We start from the raw sequence: 15,000 nt of genomic DNA on the forward strand, positions 1-15,000 counted from the left end.
ACACTGTGTTAATATACCATCCAAGTTACATCGACCACAATAACAATCAGCTATAACCACACTGTGTTAATATACCATCCAAGTTACATCGACCACAAATAATAATAATCAGCTATAATCACACCGTGTTAATATACCATCCAAGTTACAACGACCACAAATAATAACAATCAGCTATAACCACACTGTGTTAATATACCATCCAAGTTACATCGACCACAAATAATAACAATCAGCTATAACCACACTGTGTTAATATACCATCCAAGTTACAACGACCACAAGCAAGAACAATCAGCTATAATCACAGTGTGTTAATATACCACCCAAGTTACAACGACCACAAATAATAACAATTAGCTATAATCACTGTTAATATACCATCCACGTTACAGCGACCACAAATAATGACAATCAGCTATAATCACACTGTGTTAATATACCATCCACGTTACAACGACTACAAATAATAACAATCAGCTTTTATCACAGTGTTAATATACCATCCACGTTACAACGACCACAAACAAGAACAATCAGCTATAATCACACTGTGTTAATATACCATCCACGTTACAACGACCACAAATAATAACAATCAGCTATAATCACACTGTGTTAATATACCATCCAAGTTACAACGACCACAAGCAAGAACAATCAGCTATAATCACACTGTGTTAATATACCACCCAAGTTACAACGACCACAAATAATAACAATCAGCTATAATCACACTGTGTTAATATACCAAGTTACAATGACCACAAATAATAACAATCAGCTATAATCACACTGTGTTAATATACCATCTACGTTACAACTACCACAAACAATAACAATCAGCTATAATCACACTGTATAATATACCATCCACGTTACATCGACCACAAATAATAACAATCAGCTATAACCACACTGTGTTAATATACCATCCACGTTACAACGACCACAAATAATAACAATCATCTATAATCACACTGTGTAAATAAACCATCGTGCCAACGACCACAACAACAACAATCATCTAAATTCACACTATGCAAATAGACCGTAGTGACAACGGCCACAGTAATAATCATCTAAAATCACACCATCTGAACATACCATTGTGATAGCAACCACATTAACAACAATCATCTATATGAATAGACTACAGTGACAACAACCACAATGGTAACAATCGTGTCAAATGCCGCCATGTGAATAAACATTAAAGTGAAGAACACTGATTTAAATTTGACAGTACTCGCATAATTTGCGTCCGAACTTTTAGATATTTTGTAGAATTGTTGATGATACCCTAAGGCTACTGTGTGAAAAGTTTCAATGAATTCGGTTTCTATATCACTGAGAAAATACTTGTCAAAAAGCGGTTCACTGTTTTTTTTTGAGGGGACACCCGATATATCACACAACAGCGAAAAAGGTGGCAGTAATAAGAAATACAAACAAGGAACACAAAAAACACACAAACACACGCACGCACGCACGCGCTCACACACACACACACACACACACACACACACACACACAGAGTTAGAGAGAGAGAAAAAGAGAGAGAGAGAGAGGCACAGAGAGAGAGAGAGAGAGAGAGAGAGATTCAAGATGGTTTATTCAATTAAGGCCATAGCCCCATACGAATAGGGGGTAATAACAGTTTTACATGTGTCATTGCAATTGGTAATATAAACAATACAACGTCATTCACAACAAACTATCAGTGAATCTAAGAAATGAGTGTCTCTCTTAATTGCAGTGCTTTATAAAGATACATAGCAAAACTACGTATGATGTATTAATAAACATAACCGAAACAAGCATGGATTTATATAATATTTTGGGGGAATAAAATGGATTCGTAAGAGAGAGAGAGAGAGAGAGAGAGAGAGAGAGAGAGAGAGAGAGAGAGAGATTGCAGCTATTTTCTTTCTGTCTTTCTGTTCGTTCTTTCTCTCAATCCCTTTTCATTCTTTCTTTCTTTCTTTTTCTTCGTTCTTTCTTTCTTTTCTTTTCTTTTCTTTTCTTTTTTCTACTTTTTCTTTTTCTTTCCTTATTTATCTCGGTCTTTCTCCTTTATTCTTTCTTTCTTTCAGTCCTTCTTTCTTTTGTTTCCTTCTTTCTGGCTTGTTCCTTTTTTTTTCTTCTTTTTTTTTTTTTTTTTTTTTTTTTGCTTCTTTTTTTTTCTTTGTTCTTTTCTTTATTTCTCTCCTTCCGTCTTTCCTTTGTTTTTGTTTTTCTTTCCTTTTTGCTTCTTTTCTTTTTTCTTTTATGTGTCCTTTGTTTCTGTCTTTGTTTCTGTCTTTGTTTCTTTGTTTCTTTCTAGTTTTTTAAACTTTTGCATGCCTGTTGAGTTGCTGAATGTTCAAGGAGTCAATTGAGCGAGCGAAGGGGTGTGTCTTATCTCAAGATATTTCGTTCGCGTGGGTCTGTCTGATTGTGTGTGTGAAAACAGATAGCTGTGTTGCCACCTATATTGTTGTTGTTGTTGTTGTTGTTGTTGTTTTCATGTATCCTCATGTGGGTTTCGTTTGAAACGAAACCTTTTCTCGTTGTCGTCTCATGTTGTGAGGAGATTGAAGCAAAAATTGTTTGACCTTGTTGTGTGAACGAGCCCACATGTGTTTGTTGTGTTAGAATGGTCTTGATACCAGAGTTAAGAGATTTGGACTACCAAAACCGTTTGAGACAACTAAACTTGCATTCATAAAAATACCGAAGATATGGAGAAGTATTCAAGATAATTAATAAAATGGTTGACACTGACCCCTGCACCTTCTTTTCTACTAACAAACTCCATGTTACCAGAAGTTCAAATACTAACCTTTTCACAAAATTTTGCAGAACAAATATTCGTAAGATTTCTTTTAGCTTTAGAGCAGTTAAAGGATGGAATGCACTGAAAAATTCAACAAAAACAGCTAAAACTATTGACCAGTTCAAGAATCTTCTGGACAATGACTCTAAATCATTAATAAAACCATTCGATTTTGATGAATGAACATTTTTTTTAAAAATTCATACGCATGTACGCAACCTTTAACTATTTCTATATTAAGAAGGGGTGTTGAAAAGCCAAAAAAGCTTACTTTTTTTTTTTAATTTAAAAAAAAAAAAGTCCCAAATTCTGTACCTGTACCTGTTATTGCTTGTGTTCTTTCTTTACTTCTTTTCTTCTGTTCTTGTTTTGTTCTTCTTGATCCTCCTCCTCCTCCTCCTCCTCCTCCTCCTCCTCTTCTTCTTCTTCTTCTCCATCTTCTTCTTGTTACCAGTAGTAGTAGTAGTAGTTGTAGTAGTCTTCTTCTTCTTTTCCTTGGTAGTGGGAGTAGCAGGAGGAGAAGGAGTAGGACTAGTAGTAGTAGTAGGAGGAGAAGTATGAGTAGTAGTAGGAGGAGGAGGAGGAGTAGTAGTAGGAGGAGGAGGAGAAGAGTAGTAGTAGGAGGAGGAGTATGTGGAGTAGTAGTAGTAGCAGGAGGAGTAGAAGTAGGAGTAGTAGTAGCAGGACGAGGAGTAGTAGGAGTAGGAGGAGGAGTAGTAGGAGGAGGAGTAGAAGTAGAGTAGTAGGAGGAGGAGGGGGATTAGTAGTAGTAGTTGGAGTAGTAGTAGTAGTAGTAGTAGTAAGAGTTGCAGGAGTAGTAGGAGGAGGAGGAGTAGAAGGAGTATGAGGAGGTGTAGTAGTAGTAAGAGGAGGAGGAGTAGTAGGAGGAGGAGAAGAAGTAGGAGTAGTAGGAGGAGGAGGAGGAGTGTTATCGTCACTATGATTATGATGATGATGATGAGGACAAGTTCACGTTTTATTTTGAATTGTTCAACCGCTGTCAACCAAGTATACTCATCGATGTTCTGTTTTTCCTTCCCCCCGTCCTCCCAACCCCCAACCACCCTTCTTTCTCCATCCACCCCATCACCCGACCACCACCACCACCCTCCCCACCCGTCTCCTCGAACTTTCCACCATCCTCCCCCCCCCCCACCCTTCTCCTCCACCATCACCACCCTCCCCCACCCGTCTCCCCAAAAACTCCCACCATCCTCCCTCAAAACCTACTCAATCACCGACCCTACCGCCCTCACGACCCCCCACCCCCACCCCCACCCCCCCACCCCCTCCCCACACACACAACCACCACCCGTCTCCCAAACCATCCCACCATCATCCCCTCAAAACTTTCCCCAAACACAACCCCCACCACCCACCACCATACCCCTTCTTCCACCACCACCATCCCCTAATCTCCACCACCCTCCCCCACCCGCCCCACCCACATCCTCCCCAACCCCCCCCCCCTCCCCCCGCCCCCCCCAAAAAAAAACAACATCACACAACCACCATACCGCCTACACGCCCCACCCATATCCCCACCAAAAAAACACAACAAAAAAAAACCCCAAACAACAAACAAACAAAAAAAACCCAACCCAACCCACCATACACCCCCCTACACACACACCCCACATCCCCCCCCCCATCACCCCCACACCCCACACACCCCCCAAAAAAAAAAACAAAAAAAAAAAAACCAACTACCCACCTTCCACCCAGTGTACACCTACATCCAGAGCCGCTTCTACCGGTCCCCGGAGGTGATCCTGGGCCTCCCTTACTCCATGCCCATCGACATGTGGAGCTTCGGCTGCATCCTGGCCGAGCTGTACACGGGCTACCCGCTCTTCCCCGGGGAGAACGAGGTAGAGCAGCTGGCCTGCATCATGGAGATCCTGGGACTTCCGCCCTCCTCTGTTCTGGACCAGGCTACGAGGAGGAGGCTGTTCTTCGGTATTTCTGTATTTTGTATTTCTTTTTATCACAACAGATTTCTATGTGTGAAATTCGGGCTGCTTTCCCCAGGGAGAGCGCGTCGCTATACTGACAGCGCCACCCCTTTTTTTTCTTTTTTCTTTTTTGTATTTTTCCTGCGTACAGTTTTATTTGTTTTTCATATTGACGTGGATTTTTCTACAGAATTTTGCCAGGAACAACCCTTTTGTTGCCGTGGGTTCTTTTACGTGCGCTAAGTGCGTGCTAGCACACGGGACCTCGGTTTATCGTCTCATCCGAATGACTAGCGTCCAGACCACCACTCAAGGTCTAGTGGAGGGGGAGAAAATATAGGCGGCTGAGTAAGGGGGGGTTGGGTGGGATGGGTGGGATTGGGGGGGGGGGTCTTTGCTCTAGGGTAACGGGGTCGGGGGGTTGTTTTTGACTAGTTTTCTTTTGGAACGTCCCCCCACCCCACCTCCACCCACACCCCCTTGAGGTTGAACCACGAGGAGGAGGGTCTTCTTCGGTAAATGGAGGGGTGGAGGGGTCTTTGGTGTGGGGTAGGTGGTTTGGGTTAGGGTAGGAGGGGTGTGACGGGGGGTAGTTGTTCTTGACTGGTTTTTCTTTTTTGGAATGCCCCCCACCCCCTCTTCGGTAAATGGAGGGGTGGATAGGTCTTTGGTGTGGGGTAGGTGGTTTGGGTTGGGGTAGGGGGTGTGTGACGGGGGGTAGTTGTTCTTGACTGGTTTTTCTTTTTTGGACTGTCCCCCGCCCCCCTTCGGTAAATGGAGGGGTGGATAGGTCTTTGGTGTGGGGTAGGTGGTTTGGGTTAGGGTAGGGGGTGTGACGGGGGGTAGTTGTTCTTGACTGGTTTTTCTTTTTTGGACTGTCCCCCGCCCCCCTTCGGTAAATGGAGGGGTGGATAGGTCTTTGGTGTGGGGTAGGTGGTTTGGGTTAGGGTAGGGGGGGTGTGACGGGGGTAGTTGTTCTTGACTGGTTTTTCTTTTTTGGAATGCCCCCCACCCCCCTTCGGTAAATGGAGGGGTGGAGGGGTCTTTGGTGTGGGGTAGGTGGTTTGGGTTACGGTTAGGGGGGGGGGTGTGACGGGGGGTAGTTGTTCTTGACTGGTTTTTCTTTTTTGGAATGCCCCTCTCCCCCATCCCCCCCCCACCCCACCCCCGTCCCCCTTGCGATGGTTTAGTATGTTCTTGGGCCACGCGGATGATGAGACTTGTCTTTGATAGGGGAGGTCTTTGGTCTGGGGGTAGGGGGGTTTGGTTTGGGGTACACTGTGGGTGGGTAGGTGTGGGTGGTGGGTATTGTTCTTGACTTCTTTTTTTTTCCCGGACTTTCTTGGGTCGACCACCGTTTTCTTATATATATATATAAAAATTCATTATGACATTCAGAATAGATGGGAAAAAATGTGAACATAAACAATAACAGATATAAGTGATTATGTTGATATATATATATATATATATATATATATATATATATATATATATATATATACATGCATACATAGTTCATTACACAATCAAACACATGAATCATTTTATGGTTTTTAGTGACAATATATAAAGTCACAGACACAAACACATACACAGAAACATAAGCACACGCGCGCGCGCGCGCGCACACACACACACACACACACACACACACACACACACACACACACACACACACACGTTTTGCTATGTCATTCATGTTTATGCTGAGCGCAGAGCTGCAGTCATTTCTAGATTGTTCTTGACTAGTTTTTGTTTGTAATGTCCCCTCCCCCCCACTCCCCTCCCCCTCCCCCCCACCTCCCCTCCCCCTCCCCCCCAACGCCCCCAATACAGTGCAATGCCATACACTACACTGCAATACAGTATAATACAACACAAGGCTGTATGGGGGCCTTTCATTTTTGTTTTCAGAATTTTATTCTTAACGACCGGAAAGAACGGAACACATTTCAGTGTGTGTGTGTGTGTGTGTGTGTGTGTGTGTGAAACCTCATTGAATGACACAGGAAACCACACCACCACCATCCATCTACCCACCCCCATTCTCTCTACTCACCCATCACACACACACACTCACATTGCCATGAACCTGGGACAACAGTTCTATTTGAGTTATGACAAGTATTTGTTTGAAAGAGATCAGTTGTGTTTTTTTTTTTTAGATTTTGCTTTAAAGGTAGATAGATGAGTTGTTTGTCTGAGAACAATGGGCTTCAAAGATGATAACCGATTTAAAGAGATAAGTTTTTAAGATTTGCCTTAAAGATAGGTAGATGAGTTGTTTGAGAGCAATAGGCTTCAAAGATGATATCCGATTTAAAGAGATAAGTTTTTAAGATTTGCCTTAAAGATAGGTAGATGAGTTGTTTGAGAGCAATCGGCTTCAAAGATGATATCCGATGACGTCAAATGTGAGGCTAGCTAATGACGTCATTTTTCAGACTCCAAGGGCAACCCACGCTGCATAACTAACAGCAAGGGCAAAAAGCGACGAGTCAACAGCAAAGACTTGCAGCAAGCGCTCAAGACCAGTGACGCCAATTTCCTCGATTTCGTCAGAAGATGTCTGGAGTGAGTCATGCCACACACACACACGCGCACACACACACACACACACACACACACACACACACACACAAACAAACACACACACACTCACACACACACACACACACACACACACACACAAACACACACGCACGCATACATACGCACACGTACGCACGCACACACACACACACACATACGCACACGTACGCACTCACGCACACACGCACGCACGCAAGTAAACACATGCGTACGCGTGCGCGCGTATTTATGTATCTATCTAGCTATGTATATATCTATCTGCTGCTGCTACTGCTACTGCTGCTACTATTACTACTGCTACTACTACTACTGCTATTACTGCTGCTGCTGCTACTACCACTACTACTACACTACTACTAATGTACATTTGTACAGCGCCTTAAGAGCTCAAGACCGCTTTACATGCAAGACAAAAAATTACGATTTATGTAATAATCTTCTCCATTCGTTGGCTGCAACTCGCCTGTTCACTCGTATGTGCACGAGAGGGCTTTTGCGTGTATGAACGTTTTTACACCCGCCATGTAGGCAGCCATACTCCGTTTTCTGGGGTGTGCATGCTGAGTTTATTCTTGTTTCCATAACCCACCGAACGCTGACATGGATTACAGGATCTTTAACGTGCGTATTAGACCTTCTGCTTGCGTATGCACACGAAGGGGGTTCAGGCACAAGCAGGTCTGTTCATATGTTGACTTGGGAGATCGGAAAAATCTCCACCCACCGGGCGCCGTTACCGAGATTCGAACCCGGGACCCTCAGATTGAAAGTCCAACGCTTTAACCACTTGGCTATCGTACCCGTCCAACTTACATATGAATTGAACCACTCGTGACCACTCCACAACCTCTGTCGCTTTGTCTCTCTGTCTCTGTCTGTCTGTCTCTGTACATCTGTCTGTCTGTGTCTGTCTGTCTGTCTCTCTCTCTTGCTCTCATTACTATATCTGTTTTAATTAAGCTGTCTAACTAGTTATGTTCACAAAGCAATGAATGTGTGGATGCAAGCTAAAAAAAAAAAAGCAAAGAAAAAACTCACCAAAAAAAACCAAAAAAACCAACAGACATTCCCTCGTACACAGCACGTGTCGTCTGCTCATAAATCATTATGAGCCCGAAGCCTGACATTAAAATACTTTATAGAGTGTGAGTCTCCCTCTTGACGGGCGCAATAGCCGAATGGTTAAAGCGTTGGACTTTCAATCTGAGGGTCCCGGGTTCGAATCTCGGTGACGGCGCCTGGTGGGTAAAGGGTGGAGATTTTTTCCGATCTCCCAGGTCAACATATGTGCAGACCTGCTTAGTGCCTGAACCCCCTTCGTGTGTATACGCAAGCAAAAGATCAAATACGCACGTTAAAGATCCTGTAATCCATGTCAGCGTTCGGTGGGTTATGGAAACAAGTACATACCCGGCATGCACACCCCCGAAAGCGGAGTATGGCTGCCTACATGGCGGGGGTAAAAACGGTCATACACGTAAAAGCCCATTCGCGTATATACGAGTGAACGTGGGAATTGCAGCCCACGAACAAAGAAGAAGAAGGAGTCTCTCACTCTTTACTATCCTACACGTGTGACCCACAACCCCACTCAGCGCACGGGAAAAAACAAAAAAAAAAAACTCCACGACAACAAAAGCAAAAAAAAAACAAAAAAAAACAAACAAAAAAAAACTCCACGACAACAAAAGGGTTGTCCCTGGCAAAGTTCTGCAGAAAAATCCACTTCGATGGGGGGGGACAAAAAAACAAAAAAAAAAAAAAAAATGGGTGGCGCTCTCAGTGTAGCGACGCGCTCTCCTCTGGCCTGGGAGAGTAGCCCGAATTTCACACAGAGAAATCTGTTGTGATAAAAAAAAGAGTAATACAAATACAATACAATACAATGCAATGCAATACAATACAATACAATGCAATACGCGCCCCGCCCCCCACCCCCCCCCCACCCCCCACCCCCGCTTTATCAGGTGGGACCCCAACCTCAGTTCAATACAATACAATACAATGCAATAGAATACAATACAATACAATACAATACAACACACCCCACCACCACCTCCACCTTCTCAGGTGGGACCCTAACCTCAATACAATACAATACAGTACAATACAATACAATACACCCCACCTCCGCCTGCTCAGGTGGGACCCCAACCTCAATACAATACAATACACCCCCCCCCCCCCACCTCCGCCTGCTCAGGTGGGACCCCAACCTCAATACAATACAATACAATACAATACACCCCACCTCCGCCTTATCAGGTGGGACCCCAACCTCAATACAATACAATACACCCCACCTCCGCCTGCTCAGGTCGGACCCCAACCTCAATACAATACGATACAATACAATACACCCCACCTCCGCCTTATCAGGTGGGACCCCAACCTCAATACAATACAATACACCCCACCTCCGCCTGCTCAGGTCGGACCCCAACCTCAATACAATACGATACAATACAATACACCCCACCTCCGCCTTATCAGGTGGGACCCCAACCTCAATACAATACAATACACCCCACCTCCGCCTGCTCAGGTCGGACCCCAACCTCAATACAATACAATACAATACAATACACCCCACCTCCGCCTTATCAGGTGGGACCCCAACCTCAATACAATACAATACACCCCACCTCCGCCTGCTCAGGTCGGACCCCAACCTCAATACAATACAATACAATACAATACACCCCACCTCCGCCTTATCAGGTGGGACCCCAACCTCAATACAATACAATACACCCCACCTCCGCCTTATCAGGTGGGACCCCAACCTCAATACAATACAATACAATACAATACACCCCACCTCCGCCTTATCAGGTGGGACCCCAACCTCAATACAATACAATACACCCCACCTCCGCCTGCTCAGGTCGGACCCCAACCTCAATACAATACAATACAGTACAATACAATACAATACAATACACCCCACCTCCGCCTTATCAGGTGGGACCCCAACCTCAATACAATACAATGCAATACAATACAATACAATACAATACAATACACCCCACGTCCACCTGCTCAGGTGGGACCCCAACCTCCGCATGAGCCCCGAGGAGGCCCTGCAGCACGAGTGGATCAAGGAGGCGTGGGGTTCTCGCCGGGACAGGCTGGGCCGCAACCACCACAAGCGCTCCTCCACCTCCCCGGCCTCCTCGGAGGGCCCCCACCACCACCACCACCACCACAACCACCATCACGGCCACCACCACGGCCATGGCCACTACCACGGCCACCACACCAACGCCGCCGCTGGGGGTGGTGGTGGTGGTGGTGGTGGTGGTGCCAGCAACAGCAACAACCAGCCCGGTAATAGCCAGACCCAGGCCACCACGGACCCTTACAAAGTGCCTGCCCAGCCTCCCATCAGAGGTTAGTCTGTCTGTCTGTCTGTCTGTCTGCGTCGGTTTGTCTGTGGACGTTAATTCTGTTGGTGTCTTCAGACTTGTCTGTGGACGTCAGGTCTGTTGATGCCTTCAGCGTTAGTTCTGTTGATGTCTTCAGTCTGTCTGTGGATGTTAGCTCTGTTGATGCCTTCAGTGTTAGTTCTGTTGATGCCTTCAGTCTGTCTGTGGATGTTAGTTCTGTTGATGTCTTCAGCATTAGTTCTGTTGATGTCTTCAGTCTGTCTGTGGATGTTAGTTCTGTTGATGTCTTCAGCGTTAGTTCTGTTGATGTCTTCAGTCTGTCTGTGGATGTTAGTTCTGTTGATGTCTTCAGTCTGTCTGTGGATGTTAGTTCTGTTGATGTCTTCAGTCTGTCTGTGGATGTTAGTTCTGTTGATGTCTTCAGTCTGTCTGTGGATGTTAGTTCTGTTGATGTCTTCAGCGTTAGTTCTGTTGATGTCTTCAGTCTGTCTGTGGATGTTAGTTCTGTTGATGTCTTCAGTCTGTCTGTGGATGTTAGTTCTGTTGATGTCTTCAGTCTGTCTGTGGATGTTAGTTCTGTTGATGCCTTCAGTCTGTCTGTGGATGTTAGTTCTGTTGATGCCTTCAGTCTGTCTGTGGATGTTAGTTCTGTTGATGCCTTCAGTCTGTCTGTGGATGTTAGTTCTGTTGATGTCTTCAGTCTATCTGTGGATGTTAGTTCTGTTGATGTCTTCAGCGTTAGTTCTGTTGATGCCTTCAGTCTGTCTGTGGATGTTAGTTCTGTTGATGTCTTCAGTCTGTCTGTGGAAGTTAGTTCTGTTGATGCCTTCAGCGTTAGTTCTGTTGATGTCTTCAGTCTGTCTGTGGATGTTAGTTCTGTTGATGTCTTCAGCGTTAGTTCTGTTGATGTCTTCAGTCTGTCTGTGGATGTTAGTTCTGTTGATGTCTTCAGCGTTAGTTCTGTTGATGTCTTCAGTCTGTCTGTGGATGTTAGTTCTGTTGATGTCTTCAGCGTTAGTTCTGTTGATGTCTTCAGTCTGTCTGTGGATGTTAGTTCTGTTGATGTCTTCAGTCTATCTGTGGATGTTAGTTCTGCTGATGCCTTCAGAGTTATTTCTGTTGATGCCTTCAGTCTGTCTGTGGATGTTAGTTCTGTTCATTTCAGTCTGTCTGTGGATGTTAGTTCTGTTGATGTCTTCAGCGTTAGTTCTGTTGATGTCTTCAGTCTGTCTGTGGATGTTAGTTCTGTTGATGTCTTCAGTCTGTCTGTGGATGTTAGTTCTGTTGATGTCTTCAGTCTGTCTGTGGATGTTAGTTCTGTTGATGTCTTCAGTCTGTCTGTGGATGTTAGTTCTGTTGATGTCTTCAGCGTTAGTTCTGTTGATGTCTTCAGTCTGTCTGTGGATGTTAGTTCTGTTGATGTCTTCAGTCTGTCTGTGGATGTTAGTTCTGTTGATGTCTTCAGTCTGTCTGTGGATGTTAGTTCTGTTGATGCCTTCAGTCTGTCTGTGGATGTTAGTTCTGTTGATGCCTTCAGTCTGTCTGTGGATGTTAGTTCTGTTGATGCCTTCAGTCTGTCTGTGGATGTTAGTTCTGTTGATGTCTTCAGTCTATCTGTGGATGTTAGTTCTGTTGATGTCTTCAGCGTTAGTTCTGTTGATGCCTTCAGTCTGTCTGTGGATGTTAGTTCTGTTGATGTCTTCAGTCTGTCTGTGGAAGTTAGTTCTGTTGATGCCTTCAGCGTTAGTTCTGTTGATGTCTTCAGTCTGTCTGTGGATGTTAGTTCTGTTGATGTCTTCAGCGTTAGTTCTGTTGATGTCTTCAGTCTGTCTGTGGATGTTAGTTCTGTTGATGTCTTCAGCGTTAGTTCTGTTGATGTCTTCAGTCTGTCTGTGGATGTTAGTTCTGTTGATGTCTTCAGCGTTAGTTCTGTTGATGTCTTCAGTCTGTCTGTGGATGTTAGTTCTGTTGATGTCTTCAGTCTGTCTGTGGATGTTAGTTCTGCTGATGCCTTCAGAGTTATTTCTGTTGATGCCTTCAGTCTGTCTGTGGATGTTAGTTCTGTTCATTTCAGTCTGTCTGTGGATGTTAGTTCTGTTGATGTCTTCAGCGTTAGTTCTGTTGATGTCTTCAGTCTGTCTGTGGATGTTAGTTCTGTTGATGTCTTCAGTCTGTCTGTGGATGTTAGTTCTGTTGATGTCTTCAGCGTTAGTTCTGTTGATGTCTTCAGTCTGGCTGTGGATGTTAGTTCTGTTGATACCTTCAGTGCTGGTTCTGTTAAATGTCTTCCAGTGTTGGTTCTGTTGACGTCTTCCAGTGTTGGTTCTGTTGACGTCTTCCAGTGTTGGTTCTATTGATGTCTTCCAGTGTTGGTTCTGTTGGTGTGTTGGTTCTGTTGACGTCTTCCAGTGTTGGTTCTGTTGACGTCTTCAGTGTTGGTTCTGTTGACGTCTTCCAGTGTTGGTTCTGTTGGTGTGTTGGTTCTGTTGACGTCTTCCAGTGTTGGTTCTGTTGATGTCTTCCAGTGTTGGTTCTGTTGACGTCTTCCAGTGTTGGTTCTGTTGACGTCTTCCAGTGTTGGTTCTGTTGGTGTGTTGGTTCTGTTGACGTCTTCCAGTGTTGGTTCTGTTGATGTCTTCCAGTGTTGGTTCTGTTGATGTCTTCAGTGTTGGTTCTGTTGATGTCTTCTTGGTTCTGTTCATGTCTTCCAGTGTTGGTTCAGTTGATGTCTTCCAGTGTTGGTTCTGTTGATGTCTTCCAGTGTTGGTTCTGTTGACGTCTTCCAGTGTTGGTTCTGTTGATGTCTTCCAGTGTTGGTTCTGTTGGTGTGTTGGTTCTGTTGACGTCTTCCAGTGTTGGTTCTATTGATGTCTTCCAGTGTTGGTTCTGTTGACGTCTTCCAGTGTTGGTTCTGTTGATGTCTTCAGTGTTGGTTCTGTTGATGTCTTCAGTGTTGGTTCTGTTGATGTCTTCCAGTGTTGGTTCTGTTGACGTCTTCCAGTGTTGGTTCAGTTGATGTCTTCCAGTGTTGGTTCTGTTGATGTCTTCCAGTGTTGGTTCTGTTGATGTCTTCCAGTGTTGGTTCTGTTGACGTCTTCCAGTGTTGGTTCTGTTGACGTCTTCCAGTGTTGGTTCTGTTGATGTCTTCCAGTGTTGGTTCTGTTGACGTCTTCAGTGTTGGTTCTGTTGATGTGTTGGTTCTGTTGACGTCTTCAGTGTTGGTTCTGTTGATGTCTTCCAGTGTTGGTTCTGTTGACGTCTTCAGTGTTTTTTTCTGTTGATGTCTTCCAGTGTTGGTTCTGTTGATGTCTTCCAGTATTGGTTCTGTTGATGTGTTAGTTCTGTTAATGTGTTGGTTCTGTTGACGTCTTCCAGTGTTGGTTCTGTTGACGTCTTCAGTGTTGGTTCTTTTGGTGTCTTCAGTGTTAGTGTTGTTTACAGACTGTCTGTGGACGTTAGTTCTGTTGATTCCTTCAGTCTGTCTTTGGTCGTTGGTTGTTTGTTTTTGATGTCTCTTTTGCTTCCTTTTTTTTTTTTTTTTTTTTTTTTGCTGCCCCATCATCTGCACCGTTTCAGTGGCATTACTCCCACGCCGCTCATTTAGATTCCCCCATACACGGCCACACCCGGGTTCGTCCGTCGCAGTTCCAGCGTCAGCAGTCCACAGGGAACCATCGATGTTAGGTCGCCAGGAGGCCACACACTAGACGAGACCCTGCACTGCTGCTGAGTCACTTCGGTGGTGTTCAGTGGTGCCTGTTCTGTTTTAACGTACTTAGGACACCACCTACTAAGCCCCCTACTAACGACAATAATGGCTTAGTCGCGGAGCCAGACTGAGTGAGCGTCCCTCCCAGAGTGGAGACCGCCACCACGTCCCTCAAACAACAGCCACCCATGAATCTGCCGACACTGACGACATTGACAGGACTCAACCCCAAGCACGGAAGTGGAGGGGTATCGAAACTGAGGTCACCATGAGAGCAGGGCATGGAAGTTGCTTCCTTCTTTTGTCTTTGCGTTCGTGGATTGCAATAACCCCCCATCCCCACCCCACGTTCAATCGTACAGATTTACGCTTATCTGCCAGTACAGTGTGTACTGTCCGTTAGGATCAGGGTTCGAATCCTTCTCACACTATTTCACCTAGGTTTGACCGGAAAATTGAACTCAGCGTCTAGTCACTCGGATGAGATGATAAACAACTCTTGCGCGCGCGTGCGTGCGTGTGTGTGTGTGTGCG

The 15,000-nt window shown here is 44.9% G+C and overlaps 1 protein-coding gene across 1 annotated transcript in view; it reads left to right on the forward strand.

Annotated features, from left to right (window-relative positions):
• The window catches only part of LOC143290743 (uncharacterized), a 100,934-nt gene that overhangs the window by 83,767 nt on the left and 2,167 nt on the right, over positions 1-15,000 (forward strand). The window contains exons 11-13 of the mRNA XM_076600258.1: positions 4,544-4,777; positions 7,221-7,350; positions 10,415-10,761. Of these exons, the coding sequence (XP_076456373.1) occupies positions 4,544-4,777; positions 7,221-7,350; positions 10,415-10,761 (711 nt within the window). The remainder of the gene's footprint in view (positions 1-4,543; positions 4,778-7,220; positions 7,351-10,414; positions 10,762-15,000) is intronic.

The sequence above is a fragment of the Babylonia areolata genome, chromosome 16 (assembly GCF_041734735.1).
Source record: "Babylonia areolata isolate BAREFJ2019XMU chromosome 16, ASM4173473v1, whole genome shotgun sequence".
NCBI lineage: Eukaryota > Metazoa > Mollusca > Gastropoda > Neogastropoda > Buccinidae > Babylonia > Babylonia areolata.